This window comes from Palaemon carinicauda, chromosome 1 (assembly GCF_036898095.1).
Source record: "Palaemon carinicauda isolate YSFRI2023 chromosome 1, ASM3689809v2, whole genome shotgun sequence".
In the NCBI taxonomy this organism is placed as follows: Eukaryota; Metazoa; Arthropoda; class Malacostraca; order Decapoda; family Palaemonidae; genus Palaemon; species Palaemon carinicauda.
In genome coordinates, this window is record NC_090725.1 from 299,158,136 (window position 1) to 299,178,544 (window position 20,409).

Genomic DNA, 20,409 nt, shown 5'->3' on the forward strand with positions numbered 1-20,409 from the left:
AGTTGTCCTCCACCGAAGTCTGAAGTTCTTCGAAGATAGACCTTAAGACTCTCCACTGGGCATAGAGAGACATCTTCCTTCAGGGGGCAGATTCTCCAAGGGCCCCATCTCTTGGTGGGTAGTTCATTCTTAACGAGAAACGTCGGATCAGGGAAGAGGGTAAGCTCTCCTGTATCTGCGAACAGGATATGACCCTCTTCTCTTGATAATGCCACTATTTCACTGACTCGGGCTCCCGAGGCAAGAGCAAAAAGGAAGATAACTTTTTGAGTCAAGTCTTTCAGAAGGCACAAATTGTCCAGATTAGAGGCAAAATGGAGCACCTTGTCCAGGGACCAGGAGATAGGTTTTGGTGGAGGTGCTGGGCGTAGTCTAGCGCATGCCTTTGGTAGTTTATTGAAGATATCACTGAACGAATCAATCTGGAAGGCGTACAGGAGTGGTCTAGTCAAAGCCGATTTGCAGGTGGAAATCGTGTTGGCCGCTAAGCCTTGTCCATGAAGGTGAATGAAGAAGGACATAACAAATATCAAAGGTGATTTCCGCAGGATTTTTTGCCTTGACGAAAGAGACCCACTTTTTCCAGGAAGATTCGTATTGCCGTCTTGTAGATTCAGTCTTCTATTCCTCGAGGAAGTCGAAGCTTTTCTTCGAGATTCAAAACCTTTTCTTTGCGGCTAAGGAGAGAAAATCATGAGATGAAGGTCCCTGACTTTCAGTGATGAAGCGAAGACAGTCGACTTCTGTACTTGTTTAGAAAGAACTGGGCCCGGTAGGGGGGATCAACGTGGGCTGTAGGTGAACTGCAGATAGGTGCCATTTCTTCTTTTCTGCCAAACGAAAGATCGGAAGAAGTACCTGATTTATCTGGGGCAATCTCGAGCCCTGACAATTGAGACATCTGACTACCACCGAGTTGTCCAGAGTCAGACGAATGTGGATCGAGGGAGGCGGGGAGAGTTTCTTCAGGGTGAGAAGAACCACCATGGCCTCCAAGATGTTGATGTGAAACGTCTTGAATAGGGGAGACCATGTTCCTTGAACCTGTCGTTGGTGGGAGTGACCTCCCTAACCCTCCAGTGAAGCGTCCGTGTGGTTGTTGATCGATGGAGGCGGGTGTTGAAGAGGAATGGACCTTTTCAGGGCCTTTGCTTCTGACCACGGCTTTAAAAGTAAGCGAAGTTTGTTTGGAAGTTGTCTCTTGAGGTCTCTTCGACCGATGGATGCAAAACGTCTCCAGACTCCCGCGGCATCCTTTAGCTGTGCGCGAAGCACTGGGTTTGTCACAGAGGCGAACTGTAGAGAGCCGAGAACTTGTTCCTGCTGTCATCTTGAGGTCCGTTTGGATTTTAGAAGCCTTCTGACAGACCCTGCTATTTCCTTCCTTTTCTTCTGCGGGATGGAAAGGCGGTGTGACTGAAGATCCCAATGGATTCCCAACCATTGGAACTTCTGAGCTGGAGAGAGGCGAGATTTCTCGGTGTTTATCTTGAAGACCAGATGCTCTAGGAACTGGGTGACTTTGTTGCAGGCTCTTACACAATCTTCGGGCGATGTCGCCCAGACTAACCAGTCGTCTAGGTAGGCCATCACTTGGATGCCCTGAAGACGTTGGACGATTGCGTCTGCCAGCTTGGTGAAGATCCGTGGAGCCACGTTGAGCCCGAAGGGCATGGCCCTAAAGGCGTAACTTTTCCTTTGGAGTCGAAATCCTAGGTAGGAGGAAGCGTAATGATTCATTGGAATGTGCCAGTAGGCATCCGCCAGGTCTATGGAGACCCTGTAGGCCCTTTGAGGCAGAAGGGTCCTTATTTGTTGCAGAGTCAGCATTTTGAATTTGTTGTTCGCGATGAACTTGTTGAGAGGGGATAAGTCTAGAATGACTGAGTTTGTCGGAGTCTTTCTTGGGAACGCAAAATAGTCTCTCTTGGAACCTGGTTGACTTTACCCTCCTGATCACCTTCTTGTTCAAGAGTTCCAGGACATATTCTTCCAGGAGGGGGGGTTGACTGTTGGAAGAATTGCTGGAAGGCTGGGGGTGGTTGAGTCCAGCTCCAGCCTAGTCCCTTCTTGACGATGCTGTGTGCCCAGGGATCGAAGGTCCAACGATCTTGGAATTGGCGGAGTCTTCCTCCTACCGGAAGCACATCATTGCTTCTGGTGTCCCGAGGGTTTGCCACCTCGGCCGCTAGCTCCCCTTCCTCCTCTGCCTCTGGAGGGACGGCGAGAAGAATCTCTGCCGTAGCCTCTGCCTGAGCCCCTACCGCTGGGAAGAAAGGTAGTTGAGTGTTGCTCATGTGCAGGGGTGAAGACCGGCGACTGCGACACCACCGGTTGGGGGACCAACTGAAAGGTCTGTTGCTGCTGCGTAGCCACTTGGGGAGTAGCGGGACACGGAAACTGTCGTCTCTGGGGACGTTGCTGGGTTTTGGCTTCGAAGTCTTCCTCTTAGGCTAAGGGCCATCATCCTGAGAGGACTTCCTCTTTCAGGATATGCCACACTTATGGAGAAGGTTCCTATTCTCCGTGGCAGCTTTGTCCACAATCTCTTTCACCAAGGTAGATGGGAAGAGATACTTGCCCCAGATATTGGAGGAAATCAGCCTCCGGGGTTCGTGTTTCACTGTCGCGTTAGCAAACACGAATTCACGACAGGCTCTGCGAGCCCTAGTGAAGCTATATAGGTCCTTGGTTACAGTCGCCAAGTGCGACTTAGCTAGGACCAAATAAAAGTCCGGGACTCTAGTATCCCCGGCCATGAGCTCAAGCTGTACCTGGTGGGACAGCGACGCGGCAAGTCTCTCCTTCGTATCCTGTTCCCTACGAAGGAGGTGATCGTTCAGTCTTGGGAGGTCCTCATTAAATTGACGACCGGCTACGTCAGGCTCTAGTTTCCCTACCGTGAAGGTCGACTGGATGTCTTTCCAGTGCCTATCATCGGGGGGAAGAGTAATGGAGAAGGGTCTGCACTCCTCCAGTGCAGGGCAAGGTTTCCCTTCCTCCACTGCCTTTATGACCGCTGTGAAGGCCTTTTCGATGAAGGGGAAGGTCGCAGAATTTGGCGCAACGAAGGTTGGATGCTTCTTACTAAGCGCCGGCATCTTGGAGTTGGTGAAACCCCTACTCTTCACCGCCTGAGCTAACATAGCTTGGGCCTTCACGAGATCGAACACAATAACTTCCTTTGGTTCAGTCTCCTCCTTTGAGGCTGGTTCGGACCTGAGCCGGACGTAACAGTCCGGATAAGCGTCGAAATTTGGGAAGAACTCCACTTCTTCCAGCAATATAGAGCCAACCCTTTCACTAATGTAAATTTTGCCAGTTGTAATTGGCATATGCACGCCGTATCTCCATGGGTTAGCTTCCGAGCAGGTAGGGAGGTCCTTAACCGAAATCCTTTTCGGTGGATTTCGGTTGCTTGAAGCTGACGAGAGTCGTCCGGAATTGCTCCTGAGATTCTTGTAGCTTCTTTTCCATGAGGGCTTCAAGCATCTTGAAGACCTCTTGAGTAGCCTGTGGAAGAGGGTCCGGGGTGGCAGAAGTCGAAGGAACAGGTTCCTTGGACGGTGCAATAGTTGCTTTGGGGAGCAGGAGCAACCTCGGTCTCCGAATCAGTGTATTCCACCTGATCTTCCTCATAGTCGAGTTCCTCGCCCATAAGGTTTCTCTCCGTCCCCTCCGACACTTCCGACATACGTTCCACGTTGTCGGAATCAAGATGGCACTCACGCATGGACTGAGCCATGACGACATCAGGTTCCACCACGACCTGGATGGTGGGGATCTGATCACGGGGGACCACTGAGTCTTTCGATGCTTTTGGGAAAAGCAAGGCCCTCAAGTCTTCGTTGGGAAGATACGGTCCAATGGCGTTCTTCTGGAAGCCACGCACCCATTTGCGTAGCTTCTCCCTAGCAATGTCCCTTGCCTCCGCAGAATGAGGATTGTCGAACGCCTCGACAAGAAGACTTTTGCAGACTGTACAATTCTGCGGATCCCAATACTTCAAGTCGCCTTTCTTGGCGGCGCAGAGGGCGTGGGTCCGGCACGCCTTGTGCCTGTAGAAGTCCGGGTGCTTCACCCCACAGAAGTTACTCTCACACTTCATATACTCCTCCTGTAAAAGAAAGAGATCATGAGTACATGGAAGGCATAAGAATGACTTACATTACTCTAAAATTAAAGATAACTTAATCTAAAATTAAGAATAACTTAATTATAAAACATTTTAATGCTTCAGATTAATGAGCGGGAAAGGAAGTAGATAGACACAAACTTGTGAATCCCGCCCAGCCGGTTACCGTAACCTTATCTGTAGACAATTCCTTTGTGCTCGAAGGTCACAATGAGGGAAATCCATATGGATGAGCCAAGCTAGGCTTCTAACAGAAATTGCCCGCAGAGTGTAATAGGGTCTGAGACCACTCAGATCCCTTGGGGAGAAGGGGTATAGGATAAACCCCTTATTAAATGTAGGTTCCGGCAATCGACTGCACTAAGATACACAGAGTATGCTGGAATATTGTACAGTAATGTGCAAACAAACAGCATAGCCACAATCTTGGATGGTAAGACAATACCTATATGTAAGTGGCCAAGCCATCTGGCTGCAGTATATTGACTGTCGGCATGTTGCCGGCAGTCATGGAAGGGGTGCATGTCCCTTAACGTCTCATGAGGGTGCCAGCAGACCGACGGCACACCGGAGGCTGGTCCTGCAGGGTGGAAGGCATCAAGACACACACACTGGGTATCTATAAGGATAATACCATAGTGGCGACCGCCGGCACAGCGGCGGGTCATCGGCAGGGGGCGGCTGCTCCGGCAGCCGAGGGCTGACGGCATGGTGATCCATGGATCAATTCATAAGATGTATGTGTATATTGTCGTATACCTAGATTGCCGGCATGCGGGTGGCCGACTCCGAAAATCGGCCTGCTGCTACCAGGTAAAACGAAGGGTGGGACGTCGACGGCAAGCCGACGGAAGGCGGCAGCTTCCGGCACATGGAAGGTTGACGTCTTAGAGGGGGGAAGGCATCTTATGAAAGAATGTCACCTGAGGTGGTGGCGGTTATCGCCGGCAGTAGAGGCGGCAAGGGACCAGCACCAGGATAGAAAGAGAGAAAGGTAAGGAGGGATGGAAGGGGTAAGATCCTATACCCCTCCGGCATCCTTCCGGAGAGAGTGCACTCATGATAGGAGTGGATACTCCTAACATCTGGCGGCAGGGAGCCGGCAGGTGGCCGGGTGCCTGTGGAAACCCAAGGGAGGGATAGAGGGCACTCAAAGAGGGGGGAAATCCCCCACCGGCAGGACCGCCGCCGGCAACCACCCCCATAGAACGCTAATGAAGGGTATGTGTACCAGAGCGGCCAGCTCAGCAGGAGAACAATGTTAGCCCTACCACTCCACCCAAGGGAGGAGATGTAGGACTAAGGACAGAGGTGTGTAGGCAGGCCTACACCAAAGGGATAGGTGAGGAGGGAGAAGAATGGGTCTTTCTAAAGAGGAGAGACTGCATGAAAACGGCCACCAGGGTAAGGGAGAACGCTCCCTAACCTAGGCTAGGTAGCCCAGATCGAGAACGGTACTAATCTACCGTCTTAAACTATAATAAGGCAGAGTCAACCCCCAGAGCTTAACCTAGAGTAGGAGGGCTAACTCCTAGGCTAGGAAAGCTTGAAAGACACATCGCTAGTTGCAGGGAGGAAGGAGTAACCCAACCAGGTGCAACTGAGGAAGGGCAGGGCCCTTCCTTATCTCAGGCACGACCCTAAGGGAGGGTCATTCCCTTAGGGTAGGCAGAGAAGCGATAAATACTCTGGTTGTAGACGAGATTCCCCTATATAGAAGGGGAAGCAAGTCTACCAGAGGGAATGCCCGCAGGCAGGGGGAATAGGGAGCATATAAGGGTTCCTACATTAGGTTGGGAGGGGATGATACACAATCAACACTGTCCCTTATGTGGTCCCCGAAGGCGAAAACTTACATCACAGTAAATAGTATGTTTAATAATGCCACAATCTTCATAACTTAACTTAGGAACACTGGTATATATCATGCATGAAAACAAGCACTAGGCTGTCCAGCCTAGGATCTAAGCTAGCGATCTAGTATGGGCTCGAACAGCGACCGAGTCTGATGAGCGCTAAAACACGATACTGTATAAGGATTCCCTAGCTATGAAGACTAAATAACTAATAATATTAATTAGTTAAATGACCGGAGGGGGCTGTTCTGGCTAACTAAATAAAGCATGCAACATGAACAGCGGCGCCATAAAATGGCACGTCCGGTGTCGGCACAGCTCTGCCACAAAACACAATATTTTACGAAAAGTAGAAGTTACTTTACGGCTAGAGCTTATTTAAACAATACTGGGACCTAGTACTCAACTTTCCAGAAGAAGGCGAGGCTGAAGGTAGCGACATAACGGCGATGTAAGCTGATAAACAAACCACTTGGAAAAATTCTACTCTGCAAAGAAGCTACAGGCAAAAGGATGAGGACGGACGTGACGTCATTTAACAATGGCGCCCGTTTGTTTACGTCTCGAGTACCAAAAGCATCCACGGATGAGCGTAACTGTAACGGCTCCTCAGTTACTCAACCACCTTTCCATATCGAAGTGTTAACTCTATATGGGGTGCAGATAGCTATGTGGCGTGTTAATACATACGTCCCCTCTTGATATACGATATCCTAGAGGGAAACCTTTAGGGTACTTGCACCAGAAGTTAGAATTCTGTGATAACCTTTAGTTTAATTCTCTGGGAATATCCACTGTAGTTAAATATACCCAAGGAAGCTACTGAAGGAACCTTCCATCAGGACGTCATGGCTTGAGCCCAAAAATACATATATACATTCAAGTGTTCCAACATAAGATTTTTTTTTTTTTTTTTTTTTTTTTTTTTTTTTTTTTTTTTTTTTTTTGGCTGCTAAAGTTTGGACAATCAAAAGCATTTCATAGTCTATAAATGCCATACATAAGTGATTTGTCATCCTTTGTTGATTTTTCCGTTAGTTAGTCAGTTTTTGAATACCCACTTCTAAAGCCTGCCTACTCTCTTGAGTTGATTAAAGTCTAGCTGTTTTTCTATTCAGATTAATATGATCTTTGTATATATTTTATGTTAATGAGAATAAACTTAATGTGTGGTAATTTTTCAGGTTTTTTGTCTCCATTTTTGTGGTTTAGTATAATAGTTTTTTTTCCAAGCAATAGGTATAGAGCCTTCTTGTAGACATTTGATCTAAGAGTTCAGCGAGTTTTACTACAGTGAAGTATCCTCCATCTAATATTGAATATGTTTTTAGGCCATCTCCTGCTGATTTGCCTCTTTAAATGCCTTTTCTTTCCCCGTTTACTTCTACTTTTATTTTTGGTACAGGTTCAGGTGTTTCATTATTTTTGTTGGAATTATATCACTATTGTATAGCCTTGTATAGAAATACACTGTAATTTCTATCTCCATCTCTGTGGACAAAATTTCCATTTTCATCCTTTAAAGCAATCATCTGTTGGCACCCTGTTCCAAGTCGTCTCTTCATCAATTTGATGATGCTTCCTTTCTTTAGTGTTTTTTGAATGTGTGATTTTGCCTACTAATATTCCGAGTTTTTAGTTTGGTTATTGTGTTAGATGGGTTTGCTAATTCTATGTATATAGTCCATACTAAATTGCATACATATTGGCTCTCACCTGACTTCTAATGCTAAGTTATATCCCCTTTTTATCCAACAGATGGCGTATTGGGGGCCAAATAAATGTATTCTTCTTTGATTATAAGACAATCCAATCGGTGTTCTCGAAAGCAGAAACTGCAGACAGGCCCAAATTATTCAGTTTCAAATCCACTGCATTTTTCAGGGAAGTAGGTAAGTCAACTTGAACTTTGATAAATTTACTATTTTCCCCGATGCTCATATTTGACCAAGAAATGCATAAGCCAGTGTCAGAGCCTTCAGCAGATCTCCCCGCCTCCTGCAGGACCTAGTAAATGAAAGGCAATTGACACATTCATTTTGAAAAAAGGCACATGGCAATACTGGAGTCATCTATCTAGGTAACTCGGAATTGTATTTATTCCCATGCCGATACAAACTTAAGATTCATTTATATGGGTAACTGCTAGTCATGTTTTCTACGACCGGCCAGTCAAGTAATTGGTTTGATCGCACCAAGTTTTGTTGCTGGCCAACCATGGTTCATGTGCAGGGAGCAAGAGGGTTCTTACTCACCTTACCTCCCTACAACACTGTCGGTCACCTGCTTTCACTTGCTCTCTACGGTTGAGCCTTTGGATTCATCTCGCCTACCTTTTTAGTGTTCGCTCTTGACTTGTTTATGTATTTATTCACGGTCACTTGAGTTGCTAATCATTATCTCCGAGTTACGAGTGAGTGCTTTATGTCTTAATAAATCTGTGTATTTACGTTCTTACCATTGTGGCAGCCTTTGAGCCAGGCAGACATACACATCCTTTTTGCCCCTCTTGCCTAGACAAGAGATGTTCAAAAGAATCGCCATAAAATTACTGTAGGGAGAGGACCTCCTTCCAATGGGAGAAAGATTTTTACTTTACTGCGACATCTCCCCACAGGATTTAAGACTTTATCATCTTTTATGTAGTGAGAATCTCCCCTTATTACAGTATATGGTGTCATGAATGCCCTGAAATTTTAATTACACTTGGATAACAACCATATCTTCTTCCCTGATGTTCATAATGTTAAAATCATGCATTTTACAGAATGCCATTTTATCTCGGGTAGATGATTAAAAATGTAAATTAACGGAAATAAGTTAACAATTGAAAAAGAATATTCGATATTTTAACATTACTTGCACTCACTGCTCTGCCTCTTCAACATTGACAACGCTTACTGAATGCTCAAATTACTGGAAGTTCCTCATTCAAACAGCCTCTACAACATTTATGGTGCCTTGATTGACACCCCCATCTGCAGCAGATTATGTCACAGTCAAACAGCCTCTACAACATTTACAGTGCCTTGAGTGACACCCCCACCTGCAGCAGATTACGTAACTAATTAGACGTCATAGACACAATCCTTGTAGGAGGCGCTCTTAATGGCCTACCTCAGAGAAATCCTTCTCCTCCCACAGGTCGAGTTCGGAATTCTTTGCAGGTACAAAAAATGGATAAGGGGCAAACAAAGTTTTCCTTCTTCCCACGAGTCACACTCCCCCTCTGACAGACGAAGTAACTTTCGCTAGAAGACGTAAATGTGGCCCACGCCGTAGGCATTCTATGTAGTAGAAATTTGATAACCCTCTTGCAATGTAAACTGAACTCTGAGTGAGACTTATATTCTCCCACCCCACTCGGTTTTGCTAGAAGCAAACTTTTTTTTTTTTTTTTTTAACGAGAGTCGGCTAGACACCACCTTTTCCTGTCCCAATATAAATGATATAAGGGAAAGGAAGGATTTCCGAGGAAGAGTTAAGAACTCCCTTACCATTAAAGCAAAGCAACCAAATTACATCATAATGACTCTCCAGAGAACCTCTTTGCACTCAATTTCTATCTCTGCTGATGTGTCCCTCCTTCAGGTCTCAATGCCAGGCTCAAAAGCCTCACACTTTATTAAGATACTGAAGTCAAATATGTTTGGATGGATTGGATGAGCCTCCTCGTGGGCAAGCCACTAATGGACAGTATGCTTTTGACTCTATCATCTCACAGTCTCAAAGCCATAGACACAAGTACAATGTTGCACTTTCAAACCAGTCTAGATACATGTTCGATTTTCTGAATACACAAGTGTCGGCATTGGAAAACTCGCTTAAGGCTGGTAGGTCCTCTGAGCTACCATCTTTACCACTGACATGCCAGGGACACTTATCTGTTAGCATAGATTACCTCTTATTTTGATGAGGATTTCAATCTAATTCGATAAGCCCATAGTTTTAGACCACCGCTTTCACAGGAGTATCCTAATACCGGCTGGGGACAGGGAAGGAACCTGGTTTGACCGTCCAGTTCCCTCAGCATTGTAGTATTGGTTGACAAAACCTGTGGGAGGTGAGAATTCTTTTGGATCCCTCTCCTCTTTTATATTTAGTTGGCATGAAAAATATTGACTAGATATTTAAGCCGATTGTTACTACAAGACTTCTGGCAAGGGCTCGAGATCTACCTCAAGGAAGATCTCTGAAGTGCTACTTTTTCCGAAGACGACTAATTTTTTTTTTTTTTTTAACTTTCACCCCTGTCCAGATACAAGATTGTGACACAAATATGGGCCCCTTTTATTCCTCTCCATCCAGCCCTTCTTAGTTTTTTTTTCTATTTAAAAAAAAATTATTTTGGATGGCAGAACTCTACTTTTAGGAAAATAATTAATATCTTGGGTATGAGTGTGTTAAGCATCAGAGTACTATAACTACACAGAACTCATTCCCTTTCAGAGGAACCTTCTATTTCCAATAAATCTATGGGGGACATGACAATTAAGACTAATGTTCAATTTGAAGTTAAAAAGTTTGACCTCCTGTCTTTCCCATCTATCAGTTACAGGACTTCGGTACTTCCTTTCTGTTCTAGAGAGTCTGGTAAGCCTTTCTGGGAAAGATAAAGAAGTAACTTCTTGATAATGGACTTTAGAGCAATAGGATATGCCTTAACCCGCCAGGTGTCCTGGCAATGAAGGTATACGAGCAGGCCTAGACCAGATGTCCCCCTTCATGGAATAGTCATCACAGAGTTAGAAAGCAATCATCACTATCCTTGAGTAAGAACCAGGTATTGCTATTATTATTATTATTACTATTATTGTTATTATTATTATCATAACTATTATTATTATTATTATTATTTTTATTATTATTATTAATTGCTTAGTTACAACCCTAGTTGGAAAAGCCAGATGCTATAAGCCCTTGGGCCCCAACAGGGAAAATAGCCCTGTGAGGAAAGGAAACAAGGAAAAATAAGATATTTTAAGGATAGTAACATCAAGATAAATATTTCATATATAAACTATAAAAACTTCAAAACAAGAGGAAGAGAAATAAGAATAGTGTGCCCAAGTGTACCCTCAAGCAAGAGAACTCTAACAAAAGACAGTGGAAGACCATGATACAGAGGTTATGGCACTACCCAAGACTAGAGAACAATGTTTTGATTTTGGAGTGTCCTCCTCCTAGAAGAGCTGCTTACCATAGCTAAAGTCTCTCTTCTACTACCCTTACCCTGCTTACTATAGCTAAAGTCTGTCTTCTACTACCCTTACCAAGAGGAAAGTAACCACTGAACAATTATGGTGCGGTAGTTAACCACTTGGGCGAAGAAGAATTGTTTGGTAATCTGTGTTGTCAGGTATATGCGAATAGAAGAGAATCTGTAAAGAATGGGTCAGATTATTCAGTGTATGTGTAGGCAAAGGGAAAGTGAACCTTAACCAGAGAGAAGGATCCAATGTAGTACTGTCTGGCCAGTCAAAGAACCCAATAACACTCTAGCGGTAGTATTTCAACTGGTGGCTGGTGCCCTGGCCAACCTATGAATGATAGTTTCTCCATACCTCTTGACAAGAAAATCTTGGCCTTAAGTGACTTAATCTCACGGATCATTTAATTTTTCCAGGTATTTTGTTAGCCACTGTTTTGGCCGAATAACGAGTGTTGTAAGCAATCACTCTGATAAAGTCACAGTAAGTTTGCTTGACGTCAATAGAAATCTAACTGACAGCTTCCCTGGGAAGAGTCAAGTCAACAAAATTGGAACTATTCAGGTCAAGTAGAACCATTATACTTACGGTTATTCTAGAATTTGGGTTGAACTTTTTCTGAGACACTTTCTCTTCGAATACGGACTGTTTGACAATTTTGAGTAACTGATCCTATGTATTTCATGGAAGTTTGTATTAGTTTGGGATTTTAAAGCTGGCTCTTGTTTGAGATAGTTAGAAGTGTTTTCCCTGAAGGAAATATTGATGCCCTCATTACTAAGGTTTCCAGAGGGCAGACCTGTCTCCTAGGAGAACACAATCCCCCTCTATTGAGTTATGAGAGGGAGGGACCTATTATCTCCTAAGATTATCATCATGATCTGAGACAGGAGGGCTCAAATCAGGGATCTGACCTTTTTTTTCCTTTGGCTTTGCTTTACTTTACTTTACTACTAGTCAAGAAGAAAAGTATACTTCCAGGGCCTTTTCACCTGAAAACCCAAATCAGAAGAAACTTTTTCTGTTGATACCTTATTCTTAATTTGATAATGAGAAACCAGATTCCGGTAAATTTCAGTTTGACTTCTTCACATGTTCTCTCAAGAAGTCTATTCATGAACAATGTGCTTCAATCCATCTGCCCAAGGATACTGTGTTTCCTCTCTTATTTTGGTGTCCACAGATCAGATGTGAAGTTATTCATCCTGAACATAATTTATTTTATTGTTACTATTCTTTAAATACTTTGATTTTATTTGGTTATTACTGTTCTCTGTGTACTTGATTCTTTTTCTCACTGGGCTATTTTCCTTGTTGAAGCCCTTTTGCTTATAGCATCCTGCTTTTCCAACTGGGGTTGTAGCTTAGCAAGTAATAATAAAGTTTGTATGCTAGGAAAAATGCAAATTATTACAAATTTGCCATATTTTGTTCCATATGCAGTATACCACAATTTTTCCCTTTTTATTTCTTGAAGAACACTTTATGAACTTTCATAAGACATTAAAAAAAATGGTTAAAATCCACAGCTTTTGTGCTCTTCTGTAATTTATTTTGGTAAACATCCACTATCCCTATTATTTCTTTCATCAGTTCACCAGATGACTTTACTCTTGTCGGCTGCTTGACTACAAATCAAAGACTGTACCAGTGCATCTTCCTTATTCTAGTTTTCTCCGTCTACCTTAGACCTGTTTTTAGTCACTAACAATAATGCTCAAATTATGGAAAAATGCAACAGAATTTTTATCATTCAAGATTCACATACTTTATTTCCCTTGATATTATTCATATTGTTTTTACTAATACTTAACCTTGCATTTTGCTATTTCAACATCCAATGTTAGCTTAACCTAACTTGTTCTTATCAATTTTGTAACATAATCATTCAATTTAATAACAATAATAGTTTTTTTTTGTAGTTTTAGCTTATATCTTGTACAATTTTGCCAAATTCTTTCATTTGTAGCCATGATGAGGACGAGCTTTGTTTTAGTAATTCCTCAAAGACTTTGAATTAAAATTAAAACAAAAATATTCCTATATAAGGTATCTTCAGTTCAAATGGATTTGTGTGGGCCAAAAACCGCCGTTTTGCCCTGCGACACCTCAAGGACCTTGGAATGGGGAAAACATATCTTGGTGATGCCATCCAGGAAGAAGCACATGCTCTGGTCCAAAGTTTCAGGAAATGCACAGATGAACCTCAAATAGTTCCTTGGTCCCTTAATGCTGCTATTCTGAATGTTATCTGGCAAATGATTAGTGGTAAGTTGAAAAATGAGTTTACCAAATTATGAATAAACTTTTTTTTTTACTGTATATGTAGTGAATTAAAAAGTAATTAATTTAAGTTTTGCTTTTATATACTGTAGACTTGAAGAAACAAAGTACATCTGTTTTTGGTTAGAGTTGATTTTAAGTTTCTACTTCTATATTGTTGATAAACAAAGCAAGTTGTAGTCAACATCTATGCTTATTTATGTATAGCAAGACAATGCATTTTGTAGGTTGTTCAATGAATCTTTAACATCCAAACAAAAAGATTAAGGGATTAGGCTTTCACAAGGAAAGAACCCTCTTAAATATACAGTACTGTATAGTCTTCAGACTTGCCAACAAATATCTCATTATCAAACTGGATGTGAAACCAGTGGTATGAATAGTAACCAGTAAATCAGCCAATGAAAGCTGCTTTTTAGTAAGTCTTCCAGGCAACTTTCTTGCCACATTAATTCAATTGATTGGTTTTAGACTTTTTTTTTCTCCAGAAAGTGTTGCTGTTCATGTACAAAATGTGAATCTCATATGTATACACAGTTGATTTTGTTTATATTTCTTATCAGAACTATTTTAGCTTGGGTAAGTCAATAATAAAATTCTGCTTACATTTTTAAAATTTTAGATCCAGTAAGTTCTCAGGTTACAACAGTTTTTACTTTGTTTAATGGATACAAAGCAGCTTCCATGAAAGGAATTGTATAATTTCTGGGCTCTGACCTGTGCCGCCCAGTGAAATGCTCCTTTTACATCATTTCTAAGGTAATAACTGCTATGAATTTTACCAGAGAAAAAATTGTATAGGAATGCTAGGTTGAACCCAGCTCGCTCACCTATTAAGGTGTCGGTATAAATAACTGGGGCGTGATTAAATCACAACCAGAGGCCTTGCACCATTTAGATATCTCCTGTCAATATCCCCGAACAGCGAGGTGCTCTGAAACGCTACTACGAACGATCTCACCCACGCCAGTGACGTCACTCCTTTTACATAGCACCTGCTTGCATACGTTATCTTTTTTCTGGTGCGTGTTTTCCTTGGATTACCCAGGATTTATCTCAGGATGTCGGACCCTACCATCACTCCACCTAAGTTAAGTACCAGATTATGAGTTTTGAGATTTTGGAGGTGGCCTTGCCCTTATTTATTATTTTATCACAGTTTTATTTTATCCACGACTCCGCATCGGGTCCTCGTGGCGATCAGCCACCTCCTCTCTCTCTCTCGTCGTTCTTAATGTTTTACAATGAGTCTTCTATACTGATTGTTCCTTGTTTTGAACTTTTCTGGGTATCCACGGTTCACACCCCGTGTTATTTTATATCATGGTAGTCTGTTATTATAACAGTTGTTTACGATATTACGGTATCGTAATTTCATGTTAGGTTGGCATGCCTGGTAGCTTTTGAGCGTTACTAGTTTTACTTCGTTTTACGTTTCGCACGCCTCGGGCGTTCATAACGATCTTATTAGCATACGTTTTATTCTAGTATTATTAGTTCGAAGGGACTTTCACGAGACAGTTCTTTGTTTTACGTTTTTTTGTCGACACTTCACCGACTTTGTGTTATGTTGGTAGCCCTGCCTAGTTCCACGCGCTGTTACGCTTGGTCTCCCCCTGTCTCTCTGTTCGCCCCTCCGTACTATCTTACGATTGATATTATTATTATTATTATTATTATTATTATTATTATTATTATTATTATTATTACTATCATCTAGCATGCCTTCCTCTTTTATTTACCTATTAGCTATATTATTATATTGTTATCCTAGTCTTTCCGTGTGATCATTCCAGTCTTGGGTCTCTGTTCAGGTTGGTACTCCTGTCCTCTGCCCCACTAGTTAGCCTCCCTCTCCCCATCCGCCTGGCACCCCCACCCCAGGGTTGCCTTCCCTACTCTCTCTCTCTCTTGTCTAGTCGTAGAGTCAGCTGTTTTGCGTTACGTTTTCTCCCCCGGGGCTTTCGCTTAACTCCGTTCTGGGCGGTTCCCGATAGTATGTGAGGCTTATTATTATACATTATCATACATTATATTGCCCTTTTCCCCCTAACCCTGCCGTAGCAGTTTCTTTCCGCCGACTCGATTGGCCATCAGTCGGCGGGAGGCATTCTGCTTGGTCTGTGGTATCATGTTGTGTTTATATTACATATTTTCAATGGTGTTCCGCACTTCACGGACTCCATGTGTTATTATTTCATTACGGGATCCCCGGACGTAGCTTTCACTTTATTCCCTGGTTGAGTTAAGTAATCCTGTGTGCCATCGACGGGGTTGACCCTCGACTCCCCCCCCCCCCCCTGTCCGCCTTCTCCGGTGGACTTTCATGAGCCCTGGGCTCTCTGTTGTCTCTCCGGAGCCAATGTTACCTGTAACCACTTGGATTAATCTCCTCTATATATATTCAAATGTTTATATACTGTATATATATTCCCTGTTCTCGACATCCCCCCCCTTTTAAATACGATCACACTTAAGGATCGACTTATTCTTATCTATATTACAGTCATAGTAATATCCTTTTCACCACGATAGTGATATAATTTAAGCCCCCGGAGCCTCCGGGCCCCTCTTGCTTATCTATAAGATACTCTTGTATCTTTTATTTTACAGATAGTACGCTGTGCGATGACGGCATGTTCGGCGGTCCTCCACCAACCCTGTGGCCACGATGTGTGCCGTTCACATGCCCACTGTGCTGTTCTGATAGATGATTTGATTGTTTGGCATCCTGACAATTGTGTAGTTTGCTACAAAATGACCTCCACTTTAACATCTGACATGGTGAGTGGAATTACTTTCATCTATATTACAGACTTGGTAAGTGGAGTCCCAATTAATTACAATTAATTAATTTTAAGGACACTGTTCTTTGGACTCCTCGCATGCCCTTCGATAGCTTCGTGTCTCCGAAGCCCCTGATCTTTTTCCTTTTTTCTTCGGCATGATATTCCTTACCCTCGCTAATAGTCTGTTCTCTTTCAGAGCTCTCAACTTGAAAAGAATACAGCTCAGGCGAACCTCAAAATCTGGATTGGCGGGTTCGCCCGTAATGTGAAGGCCAAACAGCCTTATATCCTCTCAGACGAATGGTGCTCTCGCCTTTACCCGCACGCAAAGACTAAGGCCGCTATCCCCAAAGATTTGGCGGATCCTATCATTGAGAACATTGAATCCCTACTATTGGCCCCGGATCAAGAGGAGACAGGCGGGACGTTAACAGAGGACGTCGCTATCCTCAATTTAGACGTAGAGCCCATGGCTCTGGATGACCCCCGACACAGGTAGGGACATAGGTGAGTCAGGTGTGTCTCGGGCTAAGATTCCTCTCCTTAGCCCGACTTTTTCTTCTACTTCTGACCAATCTTCATTTCAAGGATTCCCGGGGACTCCCGGGGCTGATCACAAGCCCCGGCCTGTTGCCCCAAGGTTAAGGCTCACCGCAGGCCTTTACACAAAACCCACAAGTCTTCGAAGTCATCATCAGGGAAGTCGCAATCTTCTTCCACTAGAGTCTCTAAAGACTCAGTTGCTGTGCCCTCAACCTCTCTGGGAGTAGTCTCCATTCCGGCACCTGTTCCCCCCCCCCCCCCCCCCCCCCCGGAATCATTTGACCCGAAGGAATTTTCGGAAAAGATGTTCTCTCATTTTGAAACAATGTTACAAGAGAGAATGACTAATGTGGAGACCATGGTTCAGGGACTCATGCGTTAGGGGCTGCCACCACAGCAGCAATATCCCATCCCCGACGCCTCTAAGCTCCGACCTTTCAACAAAAACAACCCTTGGCGGTTAGCATTACATGCCCCCCTCTCGGATGGCATGTTATTCATAGAAGGTTTCGAAACTCGGCCTCTCGAGGACTACGAGTTCTACCCGCCGGGTCTTGAATTTCCCTTCCCTGGCTATACCCGCCTAACAGAGGAGGCTCTAATCCTCCTGGATAAGGTCCCGAAAGAGACCGTGATCTTCCCTAAAGAACAGGCACAGTCTGTTTTGGTCCGCATCTTCAATGAATGGGACTGTATGAATATAATGATCACAGCCTACAAGAGCTTGTATACTATGTTTGTGGTCAATGAGCAGACCCCGACTCCATGTGCGACCAAGATCATGGAGATTGCCTATCAGGGTACCAAGGAGGAGAAGCCCTTACCTCAACTCAGAGAGATGGACTTGACTTCCCTTCTCTTCCCGGGAGATAGTGAATGTTGGCGGAACACCCCATCTACCTTCTCGGTGGGCAAACTGAGCCCGGACTGTGCTTCGACGCAGTTCAGTGAACGCCTTCCTAAACTTCCGGAGTCTCTGATTAAATTCGAGTTTAACACCAGGTGTAGGCTCGGTAGGTCGATTAATTCGGTTACTCTTTCCAAATTGACCGTTGCCACTTACGAAGAGGAACCTCTCTTTAAGGTCCTCACCAAATCCCTTTTGCAGACCTTACTGACTGACGTCTATGATTTTCATAATGCCAGGTTCCGTTGCCGACGACATGTACTGTCTGAGGCTACGATTAGACACTAACCTAATAGGCTCATCAAAGCCCCAGTCTGGGGTCCGGATCTCTTCCCGGAGGACCTAGTGGATTCGGTTCTCAGCGAGGCAGCTAGAGCCAACCAAAGCCTCAAGGTTAGGTGGGGCCTAGTCCCTAAGAGGAAGTATGAGTCGGCTAGTACCCCAATCCGAGGTAGGAAAAAGTTGAGGCCCTTCCACTCCTCTCAATTTAGACCTTCTCTTCAAGTGGTACAACCGGTCCCAGTTCAGTCTGTTTCTCAAGGTTCCCAGCCTTCTACCTCAAAGGACCATCAACAACAACAGTACGTGTTGGTCCCTCAAGCCCAAGTCGCCTCGACTTCATTCACCACCTCCCCCGCCTTTAACCCCACGTATGAATCTCAGGGTTCTTTCCATGGCTACCAGCGCCACGGGTTCCAGAGGTGCCTTTCGTGCCTGAGGTGTCGGAAGGGGTTCCCACCGAGGCAAGTCTTTCCGCGGAGGCAGGGGCGGCAAATCATCCTCCAACCATTGACTCGCAGGTAGGAGGGAGACTACAAATTTCGGGACCACTGGAAGTTCAGCAATTGGGCTTCCAGCATAATCTCAAAAGGTCTGGGGTGGAGCTGGATTCAGGGACCCCCTCCACCGAACAGTTTCTACCAGCTTCCGACGGAAGAGTTATACATTCACGAAGGATCTGTTGCAAAAGAACGCAATCCAAAGCATACATCGCTTTAGATTTCAAGGTCGCTTATTCAGCGTACCAAAGAAAGGCTCAGACAAACGAAGAGTAATCCTGGACCTGTCTCGTCTAAACTCCTTCATTCGTTGCGACAAATTCCACATGCTTACCGTCTCGCAGGTGCGGACCTTACTTCCCCGTGGGGCCATCACCACCTCCATAGATCTTACAGATGCCTACTATCACGTTCCAATAGCAAGGCATTTTCGTCCGTTTCTGGGCTTCAAGCTAGGCAAACAAGCCTATGCATTCAAGGTGATGCCGTGCGGCCTCAACGTAGCGCCCAGAATCTTCACCAAATTAGCAGAGACGGTAATTCAGGAACTTCGAACTCAGGGAATACAAATAGTGGCTTATCTCGACGATTGGCTGATCTGGTCGGACAACGTCCGGAACTGCCACATAGCAACGAACAAGGTCCTCTCCTTCCTTCGACAATTAGGATTTCAGGTCAACCTCGAAATCCCGCCTGGTCCCGGAGACCAAGTTTCAATGGCTGGGGCTACAATGGGACCTAAGTTCCCATACGTTGTGTCTCCCAAAAACCAAAAGGAAGGAAATAGCGAAGAATACGAAACAGTTTCTCAGGCACAAGTTGACGTCCAGGAGGAACCAGGAGAGGATCCTGGGTTCCTTACAGTTCGCCTCTGTGACAGACATCGTCCTAAGGTCCAAACTAAAGGACATAAACATAGTGTGGCGCTCCAGAGCAACCAAAAAACGTCGAGACAGGCAAGCTCGTCTTCCCCCAATCCTGAGAAAAAGTCTACAGCCTTGGACGAAGATCAAAAATCTTTCCAAGTCGGTTCCCTTGCAACATCCGGCCCCGGGACTCGTCGTTCATACAGACGCCTCTCTAACAGGGTGGGGTGGTTACTCCCAACACAAGAAAGTCCAAGGGTTATGGTCACCGATCTTTCAACAAACGCACATCAACGTCCTAGAGGCCGTGGCAGTCTTCCTCACTTTAAAACGTCTCAGGCCAGCCAGGAATCTCCATATCAGACTGGTCCTCGACAGTGCAGTCATAGTCCACTGCATCAACAGAGGAGGCTCCAGATCAGCCCACATAAACCACGTCATGTTGACGATTTTCTCCATGGCGGCATCGCACAAGTGGCATCTATCAGCAGTCCATCTAGTGGGAGTTCGGAATGTGGTGACAGACGCACTTTCCCGGACGACTCGACTGGAATCGGAATGGTCACTAGACAATCGATCCTTCTAGTGGATTTTATCTCAAGTCCCGGGTCTCAAGGTGGACCTGTTTGCGACGGAGTCCAATCGCAAACTAGATTGTTACGTAGCCCCCAACCTGGACCCTCAGGCTTATGCCATGGACGCTATGTCACTAGAATGGAACACTTGGAAGACTATTTATCTGTTTTCTCCGATAAATCTCCTGCTGAAAGTTTTACACAAACTCGGATCTTTCAAAGGTCGAGTAGCTCTGGTAGCCCCCAACTGGCCCAAGAGCAGCTGGTTCCCCTTGTTACTAGAGCTAGCCCCCCCCCCCCCCCCCCCCCCCCCCCCCCCCCCCGGCGGATTCCCAATCCTGTACTAACACAAGTAGTACAAACTCGCAATGTGTTAGCTTCCTCAAGGATTCTGAATGCCCTAACTTTATGGACTTCATGAAGTTCGCAGCTCAACAAGGTGCAAACACCGATCCTCTGAATACCC

General features: G+C 44.6%; 1 protein-coding gene across 1 annotated transcript in view; it reads left to right on the forward strand.

Moving 5' to 3' along the window:
- Positions 1-20,409, forward strand: part of LOC137658048 (cytochrome P450 2L1-like) — a 216,513-nt gene that overhangs the window by 130,186 nt on the left and 65,918 nt on the right. The window contains exons 3-4 of the mRNA XM_068392766.1: positions 7,750-7,883; positions 13,251-13,469. Coding sequence (XP_068248867.1) covers positions 7,750-7,883; positions 13,251-13,469 — 353 coding nt within the window. The remainder of the gene's footprint in view (positions 1-7,749; positions 7,884-13,250; positions 13,470-20,409) is intronic.